The sequence below is a fragment of the Lottia gigantea genome (genome assembly GCF_000327385.1).
Source record: "Lottia gigantea unplaced genomic scaffold LOTGIsca_2, whole genome shotgun sequence".
Classification (NCBI taxonomy): Eukaryota; Metazoa; Mollusca; class Gastropoda; family Lottiidae; genus Lottia; species Lottia gigantea.
The window spans coordinates 3,234,302-3,261,832 of NW_008708400.1; the positions used below are offsets into that span (position 1 = coordinate 3,234,302).

Sequence of the window (27,531 nt, forward strand, 5' to 3'; positions counted from 1 at the left end):
CTGCTTATGCTGTGGCCATTTTTGGAAAACACCTTGTGTTTATGCCTCGCAAACTCGAGTAAAGCCTGTGTTTTTTCATCACTCCACAGATGAATTAATTCACTAGTTTCTTCGTAAGTCCAAACGGTACCTAGGGCAGCCATTTTAGAATGTAAGTATTGATGACGGAATTCCGCGGGAAACGGTCAAGGTCGCTTATGACGCATGCGCAGTAAAACGTTCTTAGAACGGTTACCGTTTACATTACACATTTTTATCGAGTCCGTTCTCGGAACCGTTCCGAGACCACCTCCCCGAGGTGGGCCAGAATTGGAACCGTTCTGAGAACGCTCGACCGTTTACATTACACAAAATTTAACCGTGGAAAAGCCTACATGCTCCTTACAAATTAGGCCTACGTCTTCCGAGAACTGAACTATAGAACTGTATACTGTTCTATGCTATAACAACCTTCTGTGTGTACCTTTGTGCTTTCAGATAATGCAGACACGGGAAGTACGCACGTCGGGTGAAGAAATCACTGCACCTGGTTTTTTTTTTGCACCGAAATTTTATAACACTATTCTCTAAATATCTTCCAACAAACGGGTCGAGTAGAAAAATGTATTGATAAATAGTAAGGATTTTGTCATCAACGAAATCAAAACATTAAATATTTTCTTCAAAAGTACAAGTTACTCCCCTTGAATTGACAACTTTAATAGAAATGATGTCCAAATAAATTCAAAAACTCTTGAAAAAGTTATTTCCCTTGAAATTGAAAATTTTGAATAAAACACGTACGCCATTTTTATCTGTGTATAATAGAGACCGACAAAGGATTTTTGAACGAAACGAAATTGTAATGTAATCTTGCCCTTTTACTTTTATATTGGTGTCATTTTACAAGGTTACACGTATATTTTCATCTACCAATGGTCAATCATAATTTTGTTTTATCTATTAATGACACTAAAGGAAATCATCAGATAGATAGTTATTCGGACTAAACGCACGACGTCCACAGAGAACCTGTTTATGGCTGGATAACCGATACAAGCTTTACCTTGAACTTTAGGTCATGTCCTACATGCACTCTTAGCCTCATTGTTGTCAAAAGATTTCCATTCAATCGGTTGAAGATATAATTTAGTTTCTAGTCAGACTGTTTGTATCAGAAGACTAAGATGGCAGAGGAACAAAAAGTTGCACACAGTGGAAGAGTGATTGTAATTGCAATTGATGACAGCGAATTTTCAGAGTATGCATTTGATTGTGAGTATTTTTTTCTCGCAAATTCTGCAACGTCAACCTACAACAGTCAACAGTCGTATGAAATTGATACTCTAAGCTACGTGACCCATTCATATACAGTGGTGTAACCTATTTTCGTGGATATAAGGATTCAACACCGAATTTCGTCAAAGTTAAAAAAACGAAAAAAAATTTTTATGTCTTAGATGTTTCCTCAGATATTCTACAAAATAATAGAAATTGGTTTATTTCGATTTTCTTAATGAATCCTTCACTTTGACCCATATTTCATGAGCAACCAACTCGGGAACTGCAGCAGAATGCGTCACCTATTTTCGTGTACAATGTTTGATCTATAAATAAGTCTAGAAAAACACGTTGTATGGATACCGGGTGGTATAATTAACTTCTCTTAGTATTTATCTTTAATATCAATTCATTATAACCAGTGACAATTCCTTCAAAGAACCACGATTTAAAAAAAAAATAGTGACTGACAAAATATGATACGTAGCGTGATTTATTGCTAAAAATCACTGAAACAACATAGGAATATGGTCCACTTTGTGTTCCATATAAAATTTCTGCTGACACGGAATCCGCTAGTTGATCACGTGACTTCATTCGTTGGATTATATTCTAGCAGACGATACTTGGAATTCCGATTACCGCTCGGGATTATAATGAAATTCGGCCGATAAAAAATGGTGACGTTTGGTAATAAGTGAAATCCGCCATTTTGTATTTGTCAAAGTATACATTAATACATTTTACCTTGCTTGAAACTACTGGATTCATTCTACTAGCTGACATTGTACAGAAAACCCATTTTTATTAAAATAAACTAACGCGGAGGTCGCGCAAGGTCGCTCACGTAAATTATTAATCATTTCCGAAAATCCACAAATAATAGGTTTCCACGAAATAAGGTTACTTGACTGTATAAGTATGTTTGAAGAGTAGACAGAAATAGATATGCATAGAGATTCTCATCATTTCAGCCTCTGCCTTGTCTTTTGGTTTGACAGTGCCTTATGATACTACATAGTTACATGACTACACACTACGAAGTTAAGTTGGCATAATTAAACAGATCTACCTCTATAGAATGCACCAAACATTTAGATTCTCAAATTTGGCTTATTGTACTAGTATGTATTCATTAGTGGATTTACCTTAGTAGTTTCCTAACTAGACAACAGAATCTCTGCAAAATCTGATAAATCATAAAACTTGTTTTGTTTTACAAGATAATAAAAGGATTCTACACGGTAGTAACAAAAATGAATATATTGTCAAGTTGACCAAGGCGATAAAAAATATTTTTTGCGTTTTTCTCGAAAATTAATTTCGTTATATTGTTATAGGAGGTTTCAAGCGGTCACCCACGATATTAGACTATTGTCACATTGGCAAATTGTAAATTGAAAGCATTTCCCTGGTATTAAATTGAAGAAGGGATTGTTATGATTTAATTCTGAAGACTCAATTGACAGCTGAAAGTAAATCCAGATAATTTCCTATTTGTTTATTGTAAAACCCAGTATTATCAACAATATCAAGCTGTGTTGAAACAATGTATCTTGTTTATTTTTTTGCAATAAAAATGTTATGTTGAAAGTCAAATACTATTTTTCATATAAACCTTTCAAAGGAAGTATTTTTTGACTTTATGGTAAAGAATAGGATTGTTGTTTTAAGGTAAATGTTAAGTATTTTTTAAAAAATTGTTTTTTCCTCAATTGCCGCTACTTTAACTTTGATGTGGTTACTTTGTTTAAGTCATGAATATATATATACAGACAAATAAGGAAATATATTGTTTTACATACAGATTATGTAAGATTTAGTAATAAAGCCATATGAGCCTGAGATTGTACAGGTATTACAAATAAAGATGAGTTACATTAAAGGTTTTAAAAGGATATATTCCTCTAAGTATTTCCATCAGCAGAGATTGCAATAAGCAACACTCTTCAAAACTCTGAAGCAATGTCTGGTGTCTTGAGAAATGCATGCAGTCCTGAAAATGGTTAAAATAAAAATGTAAAGAACCTTGAAGTCAAATTCCAGCTATAGTTTTGTTGAATTTCAATTGGAATAGAACTGAATGAATCTCATTTTTGTTCAATTAGCTTGTAAAGAGAGTTCTATTCATAGGGCAGATATCGAAAAAAAAAACCCAAAAAAAACAAGAGCTCAATTCAGAATATTTTTGATAAATATGATGGACAATTCTTCCCTTCTTCACAATGTCAAACTATTACAATCTTAAATTGAAGCTGCCTTTCTTGTATCACAGAAGTTTGTAAATTCAGTGATATGATTTGATTGTATGCTAGCAATAACAGCCAGTCAGAGGTAGAATGGCGATGATGGAGTCCAGGTAAAGGCCAAAGTTTGTAACAGTTGACATTGTGAAGATGCAGGTCTTGCAACTTGATGATCTTTCTATAACACCTAATGTAATTGGGATTGATGTTTTCAACACAGACTTCTGGAAGTGCACATTTAGTACATGTGAGCTTATTATAAAGAGGCATGACTTGGAATGTTAATGATTCTATAAGTAAGATTATTGTTGACATCAACTCTCTGTGTTACTATTACTTGTCTAAATAAGATTATTTATGAAGTTATGTCAAGGCACAGGTCTCAATGTCATAAACTGTTACAACTGTGGAATATTTTATGGATATTATTGTCAACTATAATCTTACTATGTCAAGGGTTTTTATGCTACTCAGACTTTTTATTGTGATATACTGACATAGTTATACTGAAAGGCTATAGTCCTCAATATATCATCTAGATATAACAAGTGTTTATGAGTCTGACAATATCTAGCCCTTGATACAGAAGGTACACTTGTCACTAATGACAAATAATCTTTTTGTTACTGTGTTATTTTGGTACCTAGTAACGTACCAAAACTGTAACAAATCTTGATAGTCAAAATGATCAGTAACGCAAAATTGGTTAAAATGGTAATAAATCTACCAAAAGGGTAACAAGACGTTTTGGATAGAACGGTAACATATCAAACTAACGGCCTCTTTCCTGTCGTAAGGTTGACGGTACTAAAATTAAAAGTCACAATATTGGCCAACAGTGAAATAATCCTCTTTATGCAGCTATATCTGATTTTTAAAACTTTTTCTTTATTTCTATCTCTTCATTACAGAGTAATTGAAGCTTGTGTGCAATAGAAACTTTCAATATATTTGCCTTCATGAATGAATTGCCTACCCAAGAAAAATTAGTGAATGGAGGATGGGTGTATCAAAGTACAGATATAGTCTGACTCGTGACCCGTGATGAATTGTGATATATACATATTATATTATTTTATATAACTAATTACAAATTTGTAAACTATTCCAAATTTGACATATAAAACCATAACTCTATTTCACTGTTGGAAAATAAAATTTACTTCCATCTTGATGAATCCATCATTGCCATTGGACTTATTTAATATCTACCTCATTGATATAGACAGCTTGTGGACTTTTAATCATTGTTTGGTTTTGTGATGCACAGTTTTCCCAAGCTAACTATTTTTAATGAAATTGAAAAGTAGTTGGTGTTATTACGGATTTTTCAGTCTATTTAGAAAATGTGCGGAGATCTGAAGATGTACTGATCATGGTTCACGTAGCAGAATTAACATCATTAGTACAAGCACGTAAGTATCAGCTATTTTCATTCCCAAAGATTTGGCATGGTGTGTTCTTAATGATCCTTTTTCTTACAGTTTTTATGGAGAATGTTAAACATGAGGCTGATAGGATTATTCTTGTTATGGTGCCTGAATATAGTTCTGTCATTGCATCTCGTAAGTAATAATAATTAATGCTGCATGGTTATGGTATGATGCTTTCCCTTATCATTCCTTTAGCCCATTTCTAAAATATCTTACAATGAGAATTTGAATGGTTAAAACGTTAGAAGTTTTTGTAAGAATTTTAGAGAATCACAATCCTGCATGTACTTTTTGCTTTTTAGTATTTGCTTTGCAATGTTTTCAAACTTCCCTTTCTAGTCTTGTAATGAATTTTTAGTTATGCTAACATGCTTCTAGATTTTACTCAACTCTTATAATACTAACGGATTATTTACTTCACGCTGTTTTATCCTAGGGTAGTAGCTCTTGTTATAAAACTATATAGGTAAATAAGGATGTATAGTAAAACTAAACTAGTGTCCAAAAGAAACGATACCACCTGTTTGCAACGACATAAAAGAAAAACTAAACAATGCAGAAGTTTAGGCTTGGTGTTATGCTTTTGAGAAATCCTTTCACAACATCTGTACAAAAATTTCATTTCAATAAAATCTGTACAACCAATATGACAAGCCTTTAAAGATGGGTGGGGTCGAAAAAAGAACATTTCATTAGAGCACTGATCACAGAAACAACGGGAAATGTCACACCTCACGTCACAAAGTCAAGTCAGTAGCGGGTATGTCCACCGTGAGCATCAATGCATGCCAGAACACACCTACGGACTGATGCCGTCAAACGTCTGATGACGTTGGGAGTGATTCGTTGCCATTCCTCGAGGAGACATCGTTCCAAGTCCTGGACGTTGACTGGAGGCACACGGCGACGTCGGATTTGCCGATCGAGGTGGTCCCATAAGTGCTCGATGGGATTCATGTCCGGTGAACATGCCGACCATGGCAAAACCTGTAGGCCGTAGGATGTCATCAATATAACGCTGTGCATTCAGGTTTCCACCACATATGCCATCCCAAACCATTAACCCTCCACCTCCAAACGACCGGACCTGTTGGATACAGTTAAGCGCCAAACGTTCACCAAATCGTCGGTATACAAGCTGCACTCCATCGTTTTTGAAGATGAGGAATCTGCTCTCATCAGAGAACATAACACGTGCCCAGTTCCGCCGTTGCCAACGTCGAACTCGCCTGGTCCAGATCAGTCTGTGGTTCCGGTGCCGAGGCGTCAGGAGCGGTCCGCGGTAGGGATGACGTGGCTGGATACCATACTGCCGTAGTCTCCTGTAGACGGTCTGTCGACTGATCCTGTGTCCCAGTGCTGTAGCCGCCGTGGACGTCGCTGTTACGGTGCGGTTCCTCAGGTGTAATACCCGGATGTAACGATCTTCACGGGGCGTGGTTACTCGTGGTCTTCCACTCCTGAGCCTGTCTGACGTCTGATCTGTCTGACGTAACCGCTGCATCAACCTGGTGATAGTGATGCGTGCGCAATCCAACCTTCTGGCGACATCGACGTGTGTCGCTCCTTGTTGGACCATTCCAACGTCTCTCTCTCTCTCGATGGCTGTCAAACGTGGCATTTCTTGTGTTCTTTTTGTTGCTGTGATATCAACGTGTCTGATCAGCCGTTTTATACAGTTTTTATGCACGTGCAGAACATGCTAGAGAGGGAAATGTCACTTTCACGAAATTTACGTTTTTTCCCCGGAAGTGATGACGTGTTCCCGGTATTTTTATCGACTATGCTGTGTTTGGGATGTGCAATACGAATTGGCATGTTTTCATAACAATTCTAAAACATGACTTTATAAAATGACCTGACTGAGGATATAAGCAGAAAATGTGAAAACAGGTGCCACTATCAATCAAGCTGTGACCACATTTCATCAGTATTGATACATTATAAATAATAATTTTTGCTAAATGTTTGTTAGATATGTTTGATAATACAAGTCAATGCCTATTCTCAGTTTTCCCACATGTGCAAAATTGTGGTGAGGAAATCCTTTACAGATGGTAAAACATACCTCATTGAAAAAACATGAAACATTTAGATATCAGCATTGTTAAGTGTAAATTATTTTATCAATTTAGTTGCCAACATCTGGTTTATGCATGGATTCCTATCTTTCAATAAATTTAGTACTGAATACATATTCTATGGTATCAAAGTGTTGATCAAAATATATTTAAAGGGAAATTAATATTTAGGCACTAGCCGTTCATTTGAATTTATTTTTACCACATATATTTATACTTGACGTTGTGTATTGCTATATCTGTATAAGACTGATTATTCATTTTTGAAAGCATGCTTTCAGCATATCAGAGTAATATTGTATTTTTGTATCAATAATTTTTGAAAAAAAGAGAGATCAACAATGAAGTCATTGAAATTGGTATTATCACAATGCACAAACTCTGTTCTGTTTGCTCTACTACTCAAATCCTGCGTGCTTTATATTTTAGCATATTATGGCTAGGCTGATTGCTTAAAACTCAACTGATAAATAGGTTTTTTCTTGAAAATTTGATATGTTTATTTTTAGAGTGAACTTAAACCAGCTTTTCAGTGCATTTAAAAGATTTCTATACTAACAAGGTTCCTTCTGATTTTTATAATTTAAATACGCCTGATAAACATCATTTACCACAGGGAAACTTGGGTAATGATTACTGAAGAAATAACATTAAGATTTATTTGGTTTTAGCGTACCAGAGAGCTAGTCTACTAAGTAATTATTGATTTCTGACTAGTTGTCCTAATTATTGTGTAGCAAGAAGGTCATATATAGTTCACAGATAGACTTATAATATTTAGACTCTCAGCAATTTTTTTTTTTTCGGGTAAGATTGACAATGGCACATATCATGCTGTCAAAACTTGAAAATAAACAAATGATTTAAAAAGATGGACAGCAAGATTACTTCATGGCTTCAAAAATGAGAAAATGATGCAGTTCTAAATTTAAGAATTTAAACATTTTCATTTTTATTTTTATGAACCATGGCTTATTTAAAACACTAATTTCAATGAAACTTCATTCACAAAGCAAATAGTTTTAATGTTACCTCAATACCAGCGCCAAAAATCTTAATGCACCGCCAATGCCAGAGCCAAAAATTTCAATAAAACCTTAATAGCAGAGCCAAAATATTTCAATGAAACCTCAATACTATGGCCAAATATTTCAATGAAACCTCAATAACAGAGCCAAAATATTTCAATAAAACCTCAATACCAGAACAGAACATTTCAATGAAACTTGATCATGGTCTGTGAACTAATAAACCTGTTATTATATATATATGTAGTTATTTATAGTCTGATTACTAGCATCAACTATTCTAGTATATAATAGTTCTAATCTTTCTCCTTTACACCAGTTGTTACCCATGTCATATTCCTTTCTATTTATCTACATATTACATATATATCTACCAGCTCAACTCTACTTATTGCTAATTGTTTATCAAAAGCTTTTGATTGCTGGCTTGTAACAGTGAAATGTCACTTATGTTTACATTTGAAAAATGCTAAAAATGTGGAAATGTGACCTTTTAAATATACCCTTTGCTTACTGTAGAGATTATTCATTATGATATAACTTTGTTTTATTTGTATTTATTGACACAAAATGTTACTGAATGTATATATTGACATTACCAGTTGCCCACTTTATTCTGGTATTTTAGTACTATGAGATTCATTAAAAATCTCTTAATTATTTGACATAGATAATATATTTATGTCAAGGGCTAAACATTTTAATGATTGGTACTGATGGTAAATAAGTTTCTTGAGGTGCTGCCAATGGTTTTCCAATTTTCAGGAAAACCTCAGGAGCACTTTTTTGATGTTGACATCTTCTAACAGAATTACAAAAATATCAATGAATAAATGGGAATGAATTCCTGATGTTTTCTTGACTACATTTAGGATCTTAGAATTGTGTTAATGATTTATTATTTTAGCTGGTATATTGACTGATTGTATTATGATTTATTATTTTAGCTGGTATATTAACTGATTGTGTTTAGTAGTTTAGTTGGTATATTGACTGATTGTGTTTACTTTTTATTATTTTAGCTGGTATATTGACTGATTGTGTTATGATTTATTATTTTAGCTGGTATATTGACTGATTGTGTTACGATTTATTATTTTAGCTGGTATATTAACTGATTGTGTTTAGTAGTTTAGTTGGTATATTGACAGATTGTGTTTACTTTTTATTATTTTAGCTGGTATATTGACTGATTGTGTTATGATTTATTATTTTAGCTGGTATATTAACTGATTGTGTTTAATAGTTTAGTTGGTATATTGACTGATTGTGTTTACCTTTTATTATTTTAGCTGGTATATTGACTGATTGTGTTTACTTTTATTATTTTAGTTGGTATATTGACTGATTGTGTTTATGTTTATTATATTAATTGGTATATTGACTGATTGTGTTTATGTTTATTATTTTAGCTGGTATATTGACTTTAGCTGGTATATTGACTTTAGCTGGTATATTGACTGATTGTGTTAATGATTTATTATTTTAGCTGGTATATTGACTGATTGTGTAATGATTTATTATTTTAGCTGGTATATTGACTGATTGTGTTATGATTTATTATTTTAGCTGGTATATTGACTGATTGTGTTATGATTTATTATTGTAGCTGGTATATTGACTGATTATGTTATAATTTATTATTTTAGCTGGTATATTGACTGATTGTGTTATGATTTATTATTTTAGCTGGTATATTGACTGATTGTGTTAATGATTTATTATTTTAGCTGGTATATTGACTGATTGTGTTAATGATTTATTTTTTTAGCTGGTATATTGACTGATTGTGTAATGATTTATTATTTTAGCTGGTATATTGACTGATTGTGTTATGATTTATTATTTTAGCTGGTATATTGACTGATTATGTTATGATTTATTATTGTAGCTGGTATATTGACTGATTGTGTTAATGATTTATTATTTTAGCTGGTATATTGACTGATTGTGTTATGATTTATTATTGTAGCTGGTATATTGACTGATTATCTTATAATTTATTATTTTAGCTGGTATATTGACTGATTGTGTTAATGATTTATTATTTTAGCTGGTATATTGACTGATTGTGTTATGATTTATTATTTTAGCTGGTATATTGACTGATTGTAAGATGATTTATTATTTAGCTGGTATATTGACTGATTATGTTATAATTTATTATTTTAGCTGGTATATTGACTGATCCTGTTGTTGTTAATGAATTAATGAAGGAAGAAGACCATAAGCTTAAAGAATTGATCAATAGATACAGTGAAAAAATGAAGAAGGTTCATGTAAGTACAAATATTTTGTTAGCAGGGCTTTTGGCATTAGCTAAAAACAAAAATTAGGTATGTAAAATTTAGAAGTAATTAAACAGTGTGATTAAAAAAATTTTAAACTTATATGCAGATTTGAATCTGTATACCCTTGCTAATTGGATAAGAGAGTCACTTTTCTTCTGTAAACAAATCTTCTCGTTTACGACAGATAAGAGATATTTTTATTTATCCAGATCAGATAAGAAAATCATCTGTGCAAATTACGCAAGATTGATTTTGTCATATTTGCATAAAACGCATTTGGATAAGCAAAATATTTTAACATGATTATAGTAATTTTAACATCATTAAGATGTATGTTGTCACTTGCCTAATTGGGATAGAGATTAGACAAGACACCACTTCACTGTGTGCATGGGAGCTGGCTGAGAGACATTTCTTAACCCTTTCAACCCTAGCAAGCCACATAATTTTGCAATATATAGCCAAGTAATTTAGAATATATATACCAAGTTATAATACTTGGAGTTCAGGGCATACAAGGTTTTATTTCATTTACACTCAGTGTTCAAAGGGTTAACATCATTTAAAATTCAAATGATTTGGAAATATCACAACTAAATGAAATAGTTGCCAAGAGGTTGGCTGAGGTTGCCAAAACTTTGATAGATTATTTTATTTTACTTCTATTTAGCTTGGTGGTAAAGTGAAACAAATGACAGGGAAAGTTGGTGAAGCTATTATTGAAGCAGCTGATGAAGAGAACGCCACAATGATTGTAGTTGGTAGTCGTGGTATGGGTAAAATACGTCGTACATTGATTGGTAGTGTCAGTGATTATGTTATCCATCATTCCCATGTACCAGTATTAGTTTGTCGTCATAAAGATCACCATAAAGACCATGGTCATCATCATTAATCAATTTATTATCTTATGAGATTGGTTTTGACAACAAGGTCATTGATTGATTTTCAAATTCAAATACATTAAAAATTTATACTATCTGTAATAGTAAAGTTTTTATGCTCATCTTGTTTAAAAAAAAAAAACAAGCCAGGCAATGAATTTTTAAATATTGAAAATTTCCTTTATGTTAATTAGTCTGCCATTTTTTTATACCTGCTATTTTATAAAAACAAATGTTTGTATTCCAAAATTAATTCATTGAGATCTGTAAAACGCTTTATATGATTTTTTTACAAACGTTCATTAATGGAATTCAATTTTACAAACATAATTGAATATCTACATATCTTTCTATTTTGGGACCAAGTTGTGGATTTTGATACAAGGGAAGCAACTCTGAAATTTATAATCCAACATGGTCCTGTAGTTGCAATGATATTAAAAATGATCTTGTTGCCAAAATATATGAGACCTTCTCAAAATATACAACCAAAAACTTTGAGATTTACCACTTACAATGAAATGAGATTGTCAATGTTCTTTTTAGAAATTACATAGATCTCAGGCAGAAAGCCTGAACAGTCAAGTTTCAGGAAACTTTGATTTTGAATAACGTTATGAATAAATGAAATTTTGTAGTTTATATGATGAATCTTGTAGCTATTTTTATATAATCCCATATAGAAAACTGTTTTTGTAAACCTTTTCCTTTCAATATAACCTGAGCCTTGATTTAGTATTAAATTCAGATTTTGCTTATAGTTTAAATGAGTAATTGTCATTGGGTAAATGTTTGGTTGTTGAACTATCTGCTTTTTGACAGAAATTTATTTTGAAGGTATGTCCATATATTCAGAATTTGTCACTAGAAATACTCAAAGGAGCAACTGGATATCTGTGGAACAACTAATCCATCCAAATTTCATACCCATTATATTTGGATTCCTTCACTGCTTTGGTATTTTGGCAAAGGTTGCATTATTTTAATAAGTGGTTTGATGTTAAAATTTCCTTTGTTACTTGGACTGTATTAAATACTTCATTTTGTTATTTTTTTCTCTAATGCTCAAATAGTTTAAGTTAGATTATTGAAATGTATTGTTGATTTAATGTGTAACTTTGGTAAAAGAAGCTTTGCTGTTTCAAATTGCTTTTTATAGAATCAAAACATAGGAATTGGTAAGGTCATTCTTTTGTAAGGCAATGATTATTTGTCATCAATGGAATGATTTCATAGTTGGAAAGATCCTATATTTTGATTAACTCAAAATACAGGGTTTGACATGGTCTTTTTTACCCAAAGACGCATCAGGACTGGAGTATGGTTTGAATAGGATGGAACCATCTAAAATTGAAAAGAGTGTAGAATTGGTCTATATAAACAAGAAATCCTCTATTAGAAACAATTATTTAAAAGTATGCTTGGAATCCGATTTTGAAAATGTGGAAAACCTTAGCTACGCCTATGTAGGCTATTTAAGAAATACATTACCAATTAATATGACTGAGTGCATGTAACAATTTGTCCCTGTCCCTAACTATCCATATCTACCAATATGTTATTTAGCTATACTTTATTTAGTGATTATCTATATGTTATAAAAATATTGTGTATTACCATTATACATAAATAAATATATTGTGTTTTTGCGTTCATTTTTCCTTCTCCCTTCAGTGTAGCATTATCATGCTCAAATGTCTTTTCTGCACCTTGACTCTGTTTTTAATATACGGAGATTAACTCATATTTTCAAGAATTAGTTCGAAAACCACAATGTTGAAAATGTGGAAATTATAGAGACCAGGGAGATTGTTTGGGAAAATTTGATAGCAATTGTTATATTGTTATGATGTAGTCCATGGTGTTTCGTCTTTCAATACAACAAAAATAACAATAATTCTGAAAGTTTGACCGAAAGAGAAGGAAAGAGACACCATTTGTAACTTTTTTATTTCTTTTTTTAGATTCATCAATTACTATCTCTGTAATAAAAAAAAAACAACTTATAATTAAAGGATATTTATTCAGTAATATATAAACAATAGTATAAATATATCTACAATGACAACCATCTAAATATATTTACATCTATATCTACAATAACGACAATCTACTTATATTTACATCTATATGTACAATGACAACCATCTGAATACATTTACATCTATATCTACTATGACAACCATGTAAATATATTTACATCTTTGTCTACAATGACGACAATCTAAATATATTTACATCTATATCTACAATGACGACAATCTACTTATATTTATATCTATATCTACAATGACGACAATCTAAATATATTTACATCTATATCTACTATGACAACCATGTAAATATATTTACATTTATATCTACAATGACAACCATGTATATATTTACATCTATATCTACAATGACAACCATCTAAATATATTTACATCTATATCAACAATGACGACAATCTAAATATATTTACATCTTTATCTACAATGACGACAATTTAAATATATTTATATCTATATCTACAATGACGACAATCTAAATATATTTACATCTATATCTACAATGACGACAATCTACTTATATTTATATCTATATCTACAATGACGACAATCTAAATATATTTATATCTATATCTACAATGACAACCATCTAAATTTATTTACATCTATATCTACTATGACAACCATGTAAATATATTTTCATCTATATCTACAATGACAACCATCTAAATATATTTACATCTATTATCTACTATGACAACCATGTAAATATATTTACATCTATATCTACAATGACGACCATCTAAATATATTTACATCTATATCTACTATGACGTCAATCTAAATATATTTACGTCTATATCTACAATGACGACTATCTAAATATATTTTCATCTATATCTACAATGACAACCATCTAAATATATTTACATCTATATCTACAATGACGACAATCTAAATATATTTAGAAATATTTAAAATCTGAAAGTTGCCAAAAATAGTATTCAATATAAGATTTTGTTTTTCGTCTTCTTAGCCAATACTTAAATTTTGTAGATGTAATATTAAATATTTTATAGTTACAAGTGAATAATGTTAGCGGATTGTATTTACTAATATTTTGTATAGAGTTCTATCGATAAAATATTGAATGAATAAATAAACAGCTTAGTTGACGCAAAAAGTATTTAAGTTTTTAAATCTTCAAAATGTAAAGTTACTTTATATAACAAATATCACAGCAGTAATCGTCAAAAAATAAATAAAATAAAAAAATGAAAAAAAGAAACAAAGTAAAATAAAACTAAATATAAAAAATGAAAAAAAAATAAACAAAAATAGAATGAAATAAACAAAAATGAATACAAAAATAAATAAAATGAGATAAATTAATAATAAAAAAATATATATTTTATTAAAACTCAATGACATAATATAAAAATCAGAAAGAAATTCCCTCTCACATGATTTCCGAAAAGATTCCATATATTGAGTCAAAAAAAGTTCCCCCTCCCATGATTCATACTTTATATAACAAATTTCACAACAGTAATCGTCAAAAAATATATCAAATAAAAAAAAAAAAAAAAAACCAAAGTAAAATAAAACTAAATATACAAAATGAAAAAAAAAATAGAAAAAAAAAAATAAACAAAAATAAAATGAAAAAAACAAAAAATTAAATAAAATAAGATAAATTACTAATAAAAAAAATATAAATTTTTATTAAAACTCAAATGACATAATATAAAAATCAGAATAAAAATCCCCCTCCCAAGATTCCCGAAAAGATTCCATATATTGAGTCGAAAAAAGTTCCCCCTCCCATGTTTCATTGTATTTAAAAAGATAGTCCGGAAAGAGCTCATTATCCCAGTTCTCTTTTCTGGCACAAGACCTCTCGACTCCTGAAACAGAGAAAGTTAATGATTTATTATTGGTGTTCAGACAAAAATATTATTTCTGACGAGTTTGACTATGCGGCTGAATTATATAACTTGAATTTGTTTTCAGTACTCTCGTCCTTGGTCCTTTAGTTAGGATCGAGAATTTTGACATTTAAGTCTTTAGTCAGCTTGATACACTTAAACCAACAACAAGATCCCTGTAGGCTACTCATATTCTCATAGAGTATCAGCCTTTTGTAGCTTCAAAACCAATTCCGCTTTTGAAAAGGTGAGGTGAAGTTGGTATTTGTTTTAAGAAATGGAAAAGCGTTTGTCAACTTACTTGAAGATCTAGTGGTAGATATATCAAGTAATGTATTGTTCCTTTTATCACCCCCTGAATTCCCTAAATCTTTAAATAGAAACAAAACATATTGCAAAATACAGGAGACATTGAAAATATCTTTTCTCATTATCCAGTCGATCCAGCTGACATTGCTTTGGAATTTTTTGTTTTTTAAAGTATACTACCTCTTTGAATAGACATGGAATTTAAAGTCTAAAACTTGGTCAACAAGTGTATACATTCATCAGTTGGACTTACCAAGTGCCATGACTAAAGACTAGAATCTTTGTAAGACGACATATCTATGATCAAAAAGTCATTAAAAGACGCTTTTAAGCAGGTTTCAAAATTCCTTAGTTTAATGAATTATTACCTAGTTTCATGGATATATTGTATTTAAGAGGGATTCTTTTGTATGGTTATAGCACCACGTAAGTCCACTGATGAACAACGACCCATTTTAACCAAGTTTAAAATTTTCAATTTTTGGGTCATCCTAAGAGGTCATACGAAACTACGTATGGTCCTTACATTATGTTATTTCCCTAACCTAACGCCGTAGTGTTATTTCCATGTAAGAACCATACCGGTACGTAGTTTTGTATGCCTAGGAGATAGTATACATTTAAATCATGATCTCTACGAATCAACATAAACCAAAATAGTATATAAAGCTCCAAATAAAAATTAGGATTTATATTACCCCTGTGTCAAAAAACTTCAAAAAATCAAACTAGATTTTAAAAAACCTATTAATACCTTCAGTGAAATTTAATTCCACATCCTCAGCCCAATTTTTAATGAATCTGAATTCAACTTCTCCTGTCCACATTTTTTCATGTAAAGGTAACCAATATAAAGAACAACAGTCATATACATTGGACTCTGGAATAAGTTAAATATAAAATGAGATTTTTAAGACTGTATGTTAGATGAAGGTCTAATTCTGACAGATGTAAACTAAAGAGGTTATGATCACAAAGACAGATAACGTTATAACGTCATAATAATAACATGACGCGAAAACCTTATCTCTAGGCTCTTTGTTGCCATGACGTCAAATCAGCTATGGGTAGTGAAATGCTCGCGTTTTCCCTCAAAATATAGCTTTCTGTTTAAATTTAAAGGAATTTTTTTTGTCCAACATGTACTCTAGGATACTGCACTCATATCATGAAAATTATATAAAAATATATCAGTAAATAACAGAGAAAATCCTGATTTTATGTTTTTGTAAAGTAGAATTTCACAATTTCTTCTAAAATTACGCATCAAAATATAGATTTGAAGAGCGTTTTTTGCTCATTAAGATATTTTGTGTTGAGAAGTATAGAAACACTAAAGAAATTACCTTTATTGGATACCACAGACACTTGTTTTGTACCAAGGTCAATCAAAGCTTTTTTGAATCTGAAAACAAAATATTGAAGTAAACTAGATTTAATCCGGTGTACGACTTTTAAAATTGTACCAGTGCCGGCCTATCTAAGAAACTTTGATACTCTGGTGTTGAGTTGGAAAGAAAGCGAGAAAGAATTCTAAGACACCAAATTAGGTTAGGCCTAAGCCTACATTCCTACAAACAAAATATTTTCAACTTAAAAATCTTATACGAAAATTGCGGTCAAACTAAAGAAAATCAATCAAAGATTACTTACAATACTGCCATTTCAATAATCTCAATGGATAAAACGGCAATGTAGAGTAGTCCGTGTAAAATTTCTAAGAAATTCGCAGAACAAATTTGAAAAGCGTCTTCTCGTTAGAAAATCAAACGCTCTGTGTCAAATTATGCATATTCCATTATGACGTCATAATCAATTTTCGTTTAAAATTAATAGTTTTTGATTGGTTTAATTAGATAAAAACAATAAAAAGATTATAATCAAACAATGAAAATAATTCTGAATTAATTTTGTGGATTTTTTTGTGTATTATAACCCGAATTTCAATGGACAATTTTAATTTTCTATCAAACTAGCCCGGGATATTTAAATTAAAAACAATACCTTCAATATTATGTCGACAAATATTTTGATTAAATCTTGACATTTAGGGCAAATACATGGCCCCAAACACTTACAAAGCAGTCATATGTTCTATCAGCATAATTTCCGTTGGATGACAAATAAGTTATGGCAAAATGTTTCAAATTTGAATTTTGGCAATTTCAGTTTATAAACAGCTATACTCCACCCCTCCCTATTATTTTATTTAGCTTGTCTACCTAACTAGACCGTCTTCATTAGCCCACAAGGTGCAGAAAAGTAGGACGTAAAACTCCATTCATTTCATTTCATTTACCTAACTAGACTACATAGGCTGACTGCCGACACCACTACCAAACTAAAATACCATAACTTTGCAAACTTTACATGTTGGAAGGGCCGGCTGAAAACCACTGAAAAGATAGACTTTATTGGCAGTGGTTCAACTAAATAGCGCTAGGATATCCTAGAATCAATGTTAGACGATAAGAACCTATAGGACATCCTAGCACTAAGATCGTTTCCAGAATACGTGACCACGACTTTTTTTTTAACAATGCCCTACTGCATTCTGAGACCCCAGCATAAGTTTTGAACAATTTTATATGTTTAGGTTAATAGTCAAAGTACTTCTATTAGACCTATCGACAAGCTTTCGACCATTAACCAAATTAAAAAACAGTTCACAAACAACTACTCTGGCAATAATATATGTCACATGAGCTCATATTAAATTAAAATTTAATAGCTCATGCAAGTATTTCAGAATAGAAATACAAGATTCATGTCCAGAGAGAGGGGATTTCATTAACGGAGGGGGCTTCCGAGAACCCGGCTCCCCTGTCTGCATTATAGGGCACTAGATATGTTGGAGGTCAGGAAAATTTATCTAATCTAGGAAGGCGGAGAACACGTCCAAAGCGATTTTGGAAGTGGAAGTATTTACACTCCCATGTAAGCAAAATAAATCAATTAAGCAACCATTAGTTATCATTATCTCCCTTGTATAAACATCACCTGGTTTCACATACAGGTAAGATTAAAAGAGTATTGTTTATTGGTTATTTACTAATCCTCAAAAGATTAATTCGATTGTTAATTTCATCAGTCTAAAGATATAAAATGGCCTATGCCTACGTAGGCTATTTAAGAAATACATTACCAATTAATATGACTGAATGCATTTAAAAATGTGTCCCTATCCCTAACTATCCATATCTACCAATATGTTATTTAGCTATACTTTATTTAGTGATTATCTATATGTTATAAAAATATTGTGTATTACCATTATACATAAATAAATATATTGTGTTTTTGCGTTCATTTTTCCTTCTCCCTTCAGTGTAGCATTATCATGCTCAAATGTCTTTTCTGCACCTTGATTCTGTTTTTAATATACGGATTAACTCATATTTTCAAGAGTTAGTTGAAAAACCCCAATGTCGAAAAAAATGTGAAAATTATAGAGACCAGGGAGATCGGTTGGGAAAATTTTTATAGCAATTGTTAAAGAGTCATCATGTGTTTTTTTGATAACTGGTTTACATGGTTTGTAAAAGTGTAAAGCCTCACAGATTACTATCTCTGTAATCAAAAATTGTAAAACAAACTTATAATTAAAGGATATTTATTCAGTAATATATAAACAATAGTATAAATATATCTACAATGACAACCATTTAAATATATTTACATCTAGATCTACAATGACAACCATTTAAATATATTTACATCTATATCTACAATGACAACTATCTAAATATATTTACATCTATATCTACAATGACGACAATTTAAATATATTTATATCTATATCTACAATGACAACCATTTAAATATATTTACATCTATATCTACAATGACAACCATTTAAATATATTTACATCTATATCTACAATAACGACAATCTACTTATATTTACATCTATATCTACAATGACGACAATCTAAATATATTTACATCTATATGTACAATGACAACCATCTGAATACATTTACATCTATATCTACTATGACAGCCATGTAAATATATTTACATCTATATCTACAATGACAACCACGTAAGTATATTTACATCTTTGTCTACAATGACGACAATCTAAATATATTTATATCTATATCTACAATGACAACTATCTAAATATATTTACATCTATATCTACAATGACAACCATCTAAATATATTTACAACTATATCTACAATGACAACTATCTAAATATATTTATATCTATATCTACAATGATGACAATCTAAATATATTTACATCTATATCTACAATGACGACAATCTAAATATATTTATATCTATATCTACAATGACGTCAATCTAAATATATTTATATCTATATCTACAATGACAACTATCTAAATATATTTATATCTATATCTACAATGACAACAATCTAAATATATTTATATCTATATCTACAATGACGACCATCTAAATATATTTACATCTATATCTACAATGACAACCATCTAAATATATTTACATCTATTATCTACTATGACAACTATCTAAATATATTTATATCTATATCTACAATGACAACTATCTAAATATATTTATATCTATATCTACAATGACAACTATCTAAATATATTTATATCTATATCTACAATGACAACTATCTAAATATATTTACATCTATATCTACAATGATAACTATCTAAATATATTTACATCTATATCTACAATGACAACCATCTAAATATATTGACATCTATTATCTACTATGACAACCATGTAAATATATTTACATCTATATCTACAATGACGACCATCTAAATATATTTACATCTATATCTACTATGACGTCAATCTAAATATATTTACGTCTATATCTACAATGACGACTATCTAAATATATTTTCATCTATATCTACAATGACAACCATCTAAATATATTTACATCTATATCTACAATGACGACAATCTAAATATATTTAGAAATATTTAAAATCTGAAAGTTGCCAAAAATAGTATTCAATATAAGATTTTGTTTTTCGTCTTCTTAGCCAATACTTAAATTTTGTAGATGTAATATTAAATATTTTATAGTTACAAGTGAATAATGTTAGCGGATTGTATTTACTAATATTTTGTATAGAGTTCTATCGATAAAATATTGAATGAATAAATAAACAGCTTAGTTGACGCAAAAAGTATTTAAGTTTTTAAATCTTCAAAATGTAAAGTTACTTTATATAACAAATATCACAGCAGTAATCGTCAAAAAATAAATAAAATAAAAAAATGAAAAAAAGAAACAAAGTAAAATAAAACTAAATATAAAAAATGAAAAAAAAATAAACAAAAATAGAATGAAATAAACAAAAATGAATACAAAAATAAATAAAATGAGATAAATTAATAATAAAAAAATATATATTTTATTAAAACTCAATGACATAATATAAAAATCAGAAAGAAATTCCCTCTCACATGATTCCGAAAAGATTCCATATATTGAGTCAAAAAAAGTTCTCCCTCCCATGATTCATACTTTATATAACAAATTTCACAACAGTAATCGTCAAAAAATATATCAAATAAAAAAAAATAAAAAAACCAAAGTAAAATAAAACTAAATATACAAAATGAAAAAAAAAATAGAAAAAAAAAAATAAACAAAAATAAAATGAAAAAAACAAAAAATTAAATAAAATAAGATAAATTACTAATAAAAAAAATATAAATTTTATTAAAACTCAAATGACATAATATAAAAATCAGAATAAAAATCCCCCTCCCAAGATTCCCGAAAAGATTCCATATATTCAGTCGAAAAAAGTTCCCCCTCCCATGTTTCATTGTATTTAAAAAGATAGTCCGGAAAGAGCTCATTATCCCAGTTCTCTTTTCTGGCACAAGACCTCTCGACTCCTGAAACAGAGAAAGTTAATGATTTATTATTGGTGTTCAGACAAAAATATTACTTCTGATGAGTTTGACTATGTGGCTGAATTATATAACTAGAATTTGTTTTCAGTACTCTCGTCCTTGGTCCTTTAGTTAGGATCGAGAATTTTGACAATTAAGTCTTTAGTCAACTTGATACACTTAAGCCAACAACAAGATCCCTGTAGGCTACTCATATTCTCAGAGAGTACCAGCCTTTTGCAGCTGCAAAATCAATTTCGCTTTTGAAAAGGTGAGGTGAAGTTGGTATTTGTTTTAAGAAATGGAAAAGCGTTTGTCAACTTACTTGAAGATCTAGTGGTAGATATATCAAGTAATGTATTGTTCCTTTTATCACCCCCTGAATTCCCTAAATCTTTAAATAGAAACAAAACATATTGCAAAATACAGGAGACATTGAAAATATCTTTTCTCATTATCCAGTCCATCCAGTTGACATTGCTTTGGACTGTTTTTTTTTTAAAAAGTATACTTCCGCTTTGAATAGACATGGAATTTAAAGTCTCAAACTTGGTCAACAAGTGTATACATTGATCAGATGGGCTTACCAGGCGAATTGAAATGAAATGAATGGAGTTTTTCGTAGACTTACGAAGTGCCATGACTAAAGACTAGAATCATTGTAAGACGACATATCTATGATCAAAAAGTCATTAAAAGACGCTTTTAAGCAGGTTTCAAAATTCCTTAGTTTAATGAATTATTACTTAGTTTCATGGATATATTGTGTTTAAGGAGGATTGTTTTGTATGGTTATAGCACCACGTAAGTCCACTGATGAACAAAGACCCATTTTAACCAAGTTTAAAATTTTCAATTTTTGGGTCATCCTAAGAGGTCATACGAAACTACATATGGTCCTTACATAATGTGATGTTATTTCCCTAACCTAACGCCGTAGTGTTATTTCCATGTAAGAACCATACGTAGTTTTGTATGCCTAGGAGATAGTATACATTTAAATCATGATCTCTACGAATCAACATAAACCAAAATAGTATATAAAGCTCCAAATAAAAATTAGGATTTATATTACCCCTGTGTCAAAAAACTTCAAAAATCAATCAAACTAGATTTTAAAAAACCTATTAATACCTTCAGTGAAATTTAATTCCACATCCTCAGCCCAATTTTTAATGAATCTGAATTCAACTTCTCCTGTCCACATTTTTTCATCTAAAGGTAACCAATATAAAGAACAACAGTCATATACATTGGACTCTGGAATAAGCAAAATATAAAATGAGATTCTTAAGACTGTATGTTAGATGAAGGTCTAATTCTGACAGATGTAAACTAAAGAGGTTATGATCACAAAGACAGATAACGTTATAACGTCATAATAATAACATGACGCGAAAACCTTATCTCTAGGCTCTTTGTTGCCATGACGTCAAATCAGCTATGGGTAGTGAAATGCTCGCGTTTTCCCTCAAAATATAGCTTTCTGTTTAAATTTAAAGGAATTTTTTTTGTCCAACATGTACTCTAGGATACTGCACTCATATCATGAAAATTATATAAAAATATATCAGTAAATAACAGAGAAAATCCTGATTTTATGTTTTTGTAAAGTAGAATTTCACAATTTCTTCTAAAATTACGCATCAAAATATAGATTTGAAGAGCGTTTTTTGCTCATTAAGATATTTTGTGTTGAGAAGTATAGAAACACTAAAGAAATTACCTTTATTGGATACCACAGACACTTGTTTTGTACCAAGGTCAATCAAAGCCTTTTTGAATCTTAAAAAAACAAATTGTTGAAGTAAAGTAAAATAAAGTAGACCGAATCCGGTGCACGATTTTTAAAATTGTACCAGTGCCGGCCTATCTAAGATACTTTGATACTCTGGAGTTGAGTTGGAAAGAAAGCGAGAAAGAATTCTAAGACCACCAAATTACGCTAGGCCTACAAACTAAATTATTTCAACTTGAAATATCTTATACGAAAATTGCGGTCAAACTAAAGAAAATCAATCAAAGATTACTTACAATACTGCCATTTCAACGGATAAAACGGCAATGTAGAGTGTTAAACTTCTAAGAAATTCGCAGAACTAATTTGATAAGCGTCTTCTCGTTAGAAAATCAAACGCTCTGTGACAAATTATGCATATTCTATTATGACGTCATAATCAATTTTCGTTTAAAATTAATAGTTTTTGATTGGTTTAATTAGAATAGAAACAATATAGATTATAATAAACGAATGGAAATAATTCTGAATTAATTTTGTGGATTTTTTTTGTGTATTATAACCGGAATTTCAGTGGAGAAATTTAATTTTCTATCAAACTAGCCCGGGATATTTAAATTAAAAAGAATCCCTTCAATATTATATCGGCAAATATTTTGATTAAATCTTGACATTTAGGGCAAATACATGGCCCCAAACACTTACAAAGCAGTCATATGTTCTATCAACATAATTTTTTGTCCGATGACAATTAAGTCGATTGAGGTCATTAGACTCTAATGATGAGAATATGGGATTGTTCAAGCAATGCTTAGATGTGAATAATCGTACCGTTGCTTAAGGAATATATACATATATTATGACTAGTGTTCAGATACTATTTGAAGCCAAGTCAATCGTGAATACATTTATAAAACAGGTTGGCTGCATTCTCTAGAGTACAATCTGATCAAATCGCTGCATTTACATACTTAGGTCATACAGCAAAGGTGGCTATTGATGTCAATGTATAAGACGAAGTTTGTAATTGATTGGCTGTGTTCATATGTTTAGCCTACTAACCTTTGCCATGTGGAATTTGTCACCTCACGTTTCACCTTCAGGGGTTATATAGGGAATATGCTGTATTTTTGTGTTTCTTTGTTTTAAGATAAACTTAACCTTTGACAAAGTGGGAACTCGAGCGCGAGCCAAATAAAATGTTCACCCTTGCTACCCATCATCCCTGTAGGGACCCAGTAATAAATTATCAAACATCATATTTAGTATTTATCATATCTTTATTATACGCGAATTCTGTACACTTCACTTCTTACCATTCGGCAACCTATAACTCTATTGACACGTACCTAAACAAAGGAATAAACATAAATAATCCTCGTAATGGTTCTTTTGAATTAAATATATATGATTTGCTTAAGAGAGTTTGGGCGGGGGCATCTAGTAAACCGAAACTCATGTACGCAATGTACGGGAAATGTCAATTTCATGAGAAATTTTCCCCATTACACACTGCATTTCTTGTTTTCTGCCTAATGTCTTTTTAAATACTTTAAGCTTTAAGCTTTATGCTTAGTATCAATTTAATCTACCCAAATGTTATATCAGAATAAAACCTGACGCTGACTTCGTCTACAATGCTGAAAAAACAACAACTTGAAACGCAGTTGATGACGCATCTTACCATAATCCACAGGAACTTCTCTGTAACCATCATCAGTGCAGGCTAATCCACTGTTGCAAGGACAACGTGAGTGGATGTTTGGATATTGTGGGTCAGTTAAAACACATGCTGGAAGAAAACATAAGATAACATCGTGAGAGCTGCAACATTTATTTAGAAAACTTTAAGAACAAATACAAAAACCACATCAACTTCATTCAATAATAAAGTACTATCTAAATTACAAAATAAAACAAATCAACCCGATCATAATTGCGAATGGCTATGGTTAAATCGTAGGAACCTTTCCGAGAAAGAAGAATATTTACTAGAGTGTTTGGTGAGTTAAAAAAAAGGATAAGTTGTGATATTATGAACAGCTAGAATTTTCGTGACAATATGAGTCGATATGTCATATATCTACAACTTACAGTCTTGACGGTTTCCATAAGGAATACAAAATGCTTGATCAGCTGCTCTTTTCTTTCGCCCTTTTAATTGTGGTTCTTTTTGACAGCAATGTTCTTTTCCACAATCTGCATCACTGAAGCATGGCTTTCGACATTTTCCTGTAAAAAATTTAAATGATAAAATGAAGGATATCACCTGCGTTAATTACGGCGTATATCCGTATGTAGTCATATTCCTGTTTGAACGACAATTTTTTTTCATCTCCGACTACATACCATTTCTTACTGTGTAACTGTGGGATGTTTACACACAGCATGTTGCAAAGATAAGTATTCTAAAATAGACCTAGAAAAAAATGTCTCGGAGCAATAGACGGTAAAATACCATATACACAGGCTGTTCGAGCAATATGATAATCTTCTCGACACAAAGTTACGTAAAAAGCTACAAAAGGATTTAAATTTTGTTATTTAAAATAATAGTAGTCATTTGGTATATAGAATCGCTATGAAAAAGAGCCATTATCGCTGTTCCGTGTTGCTTTGGCTACCTACCAACTATTCCTATTGGAACTTCATAGAAGTTTAATGACACACATTCCAGACCTGTTCTACATGGACATTTATAATAAGGATCATTAGATCCCTGTGTAGGATTTACCAAACAACCTGAAAAAGATACATGGGATTTAGAAATTGTGCTGTCTAAGATGAAAGGTGTATGAGTGAAGGTGCGAATAGAAAGAGAATGTGTAGGTTTATTCGTACCTATAGACAATAGACAAGTTCTCAGGGCAGGAGAGGACAAGAAAGCATTTTTAGTTACTCTCAATCGAGTCTTCTTTGAGAAAAAACTTATCGTAACTTATATGCTGTACTACCCAAAAATTTCTATTTCACGTGTGAACTCCTTTCAAAAATGATACTGTATATATGAAAATTCAAACATACAATAATTACATTTTCCTCAAAAGATGGATGGCAAGTGGATTCACTCACAGGATGCTACCACGAAATTAGATTACATAGGTATGAAAAGCTCTCCGTCATAATTGCCTTTAAAAAAAGGTTCCGAACTCGTCTCGAAGTGTAGACATAAAAATATGTTTTTTAATTTGTCTAACTTCAGTAGGGATGTAGGCTGAAATAGTTAATTCGTCTGAAGTTTCCAAGTTCTGTTTTAATGTTTCTGGATAGAATATTAATCAGATTGGCCTTTTCGATTCTTTGTTTAATCGGGTACTTACTTGAGCCTTCACCACCATAAGATTGACATGTACCAGGTAGAGATGTAGTAATTGATCCATAAACAGCAGCAGACCTCTTTCCTCTTGGAATATTCTTGGCCAAACAACACTTCTCATCTTTTGTTTGAGAACATCCATACTGATTAGCACATTCATAAAACATTCCAGCTACTGAACTGGAACCTAACATCTGAAAAAGATAGGTTTCTTGACAGTGGGGCTTGAATGTTTGTCTTTTATGAGTTGCCAATACATATCTCTTTTTTATGTCTTATTGTGTAATTTTTAAAAATATATAGATGAACATAAATATTTTTTATATGGTATACTGCTATTTTTTGTTCATGACATGCATTAAAGTTATATCTAAGATTGTTATGTTTGTATTTTACCATTGCTATAATTCCATTACTGTAACCACAGGCTAACAACAATCTATGACCCTGAGCAAATTCGTTGGCATATCGATTTTTATCCATATCCATTAATATTTAAAGGGATTGTAAAGAGATTTTCGGGGACACTGATAGCATCAATTTACACTATTCGAATTTCCCATCAGACGTCTGTGGTTCCTGCAATTCTACTAAAACTAAGTGTTTAATGATGTCACTAATCACGATCTCCTTATGTGATACATCATAATTTATGCTTAGTGACGTCATCAAACGCTTAGTTTAAGTAGAATTGCAAAAACCACAGACGTCTGACTGAAAATGGAATAGTGCAATCAGTGTCACCGATACACATACAAAATTGAGAAAAATCTCTTTACAATCCCTTTAAGTGAATTTGATTATAAGCTTCAAAACAGAACTGATAATCTTAGAATTACTTTGATTTATATAATAATTATAAATTATCCTCTGTTAAAACAAATTTTAAAGTGATAATGCGTGTTCATGTTTATTTTGTCATTCTAAGATTATCAGTACTGTTTGAAAGCTTTTAATATTTTTTTTTAGTAAAATTGGGCTAAATTTTATTACAAAAGAACTTGTTCAAACAATAATGTCGATGTAAAAATCTAGAAATCAATAACAGAAAATACTAAAAGGCAAATATTTGTAAAATTTTATTATTTCTATTTCACAAAACACCTATTAATTTTTCATATTTTGTATGATGTAGTCATATATCCCTTCTAGAATAAT

At 30.8% G+C, this 27,531-nt stretch overlaps 3 protein-coding genes across 3 annotated transcripts; 1 reads left to right on the forward strand and 2 right to left on the reverse strand.

Moving 5' to 3' along the window:
- The first annotated feature begins 1,028 nt into the window (after positions 1 to 1,028).
- LOTGIDRAFT_149221 (hypothetical protein) lies at positions 1,029 to 11,491 on the forward strand. Its single transcript, XM_009053317.1, has 4 exons — positions 1,029 to 1,254; positions 4,991 to 5,071; positions 10,221 to 10,327; positions 11,010 to 11,491. Exons 1-4 carry the CDS (start codon positions 1,167 to 1,169, stop codon positions 11,232 to 11,234), a joined length of 501 nt encoding a protein of 166 aa, XP_009051565.1. The 5' UTR covers positions 1,029 to 1,166; the 3' UTR covers positions 11,235 to 11,491.
- Positions 11,492 to 14,939: 3,448 nt separating this feature from the next.
- On the reverse strand, positions 14,940 to 17,115 carry LOTGIDRAFT_152807 (hypothetical protein; the record flags this gene model as incomplete). Its single annotated transcript, XM_009053318.1, has 5 exons — positions 14,940 to 15,121; positions 15,444 to 15,512; positions 16,206 to 16,331; positions 16,798 to 16,856; positions 17,105 to 17,115. 5 exons carry the CDS (start codon positions 17,113 to 17,115, stop codon positions 14,940 to 14,942), a joined length of 447 nt encoding a protein of 148 aa, XP_009051566.1.
- Positions 17,116 to 20,886: 3,771 nt separating this feature from the next.
- Positions 20,887 to 26,856, reverse strand: LOTGIDRAFT_228300 (hypothetical protein; the record flags this gene model as incomplete). The annotated part of the gene is made up of 9 exons (XM_009053319.1): positions 20,887 to 21,322; positions 21,645 to 21,713; positions 22,454 to 22,579; positions 24,742 to 24,849; positions 25,152 to 25,289; positions 25,516 to 25,575; positions 25,686 to 25,799; positions 26,378 to 26,567; positions 26,770 to 26,856. The coding sequence occupies 9 exons, from the start codon at positions 26,854 to 26,856 to the stop codon at positions 21,141 to 21,143; spliced, it is 1,074 nt and encodes a 357-aa protein (XP_009051567.1). The 3' UTR covers positions 20,887 to 21,140.
- Positions 26,857 to 27,531: the final 675 nt, after the last annotated feature.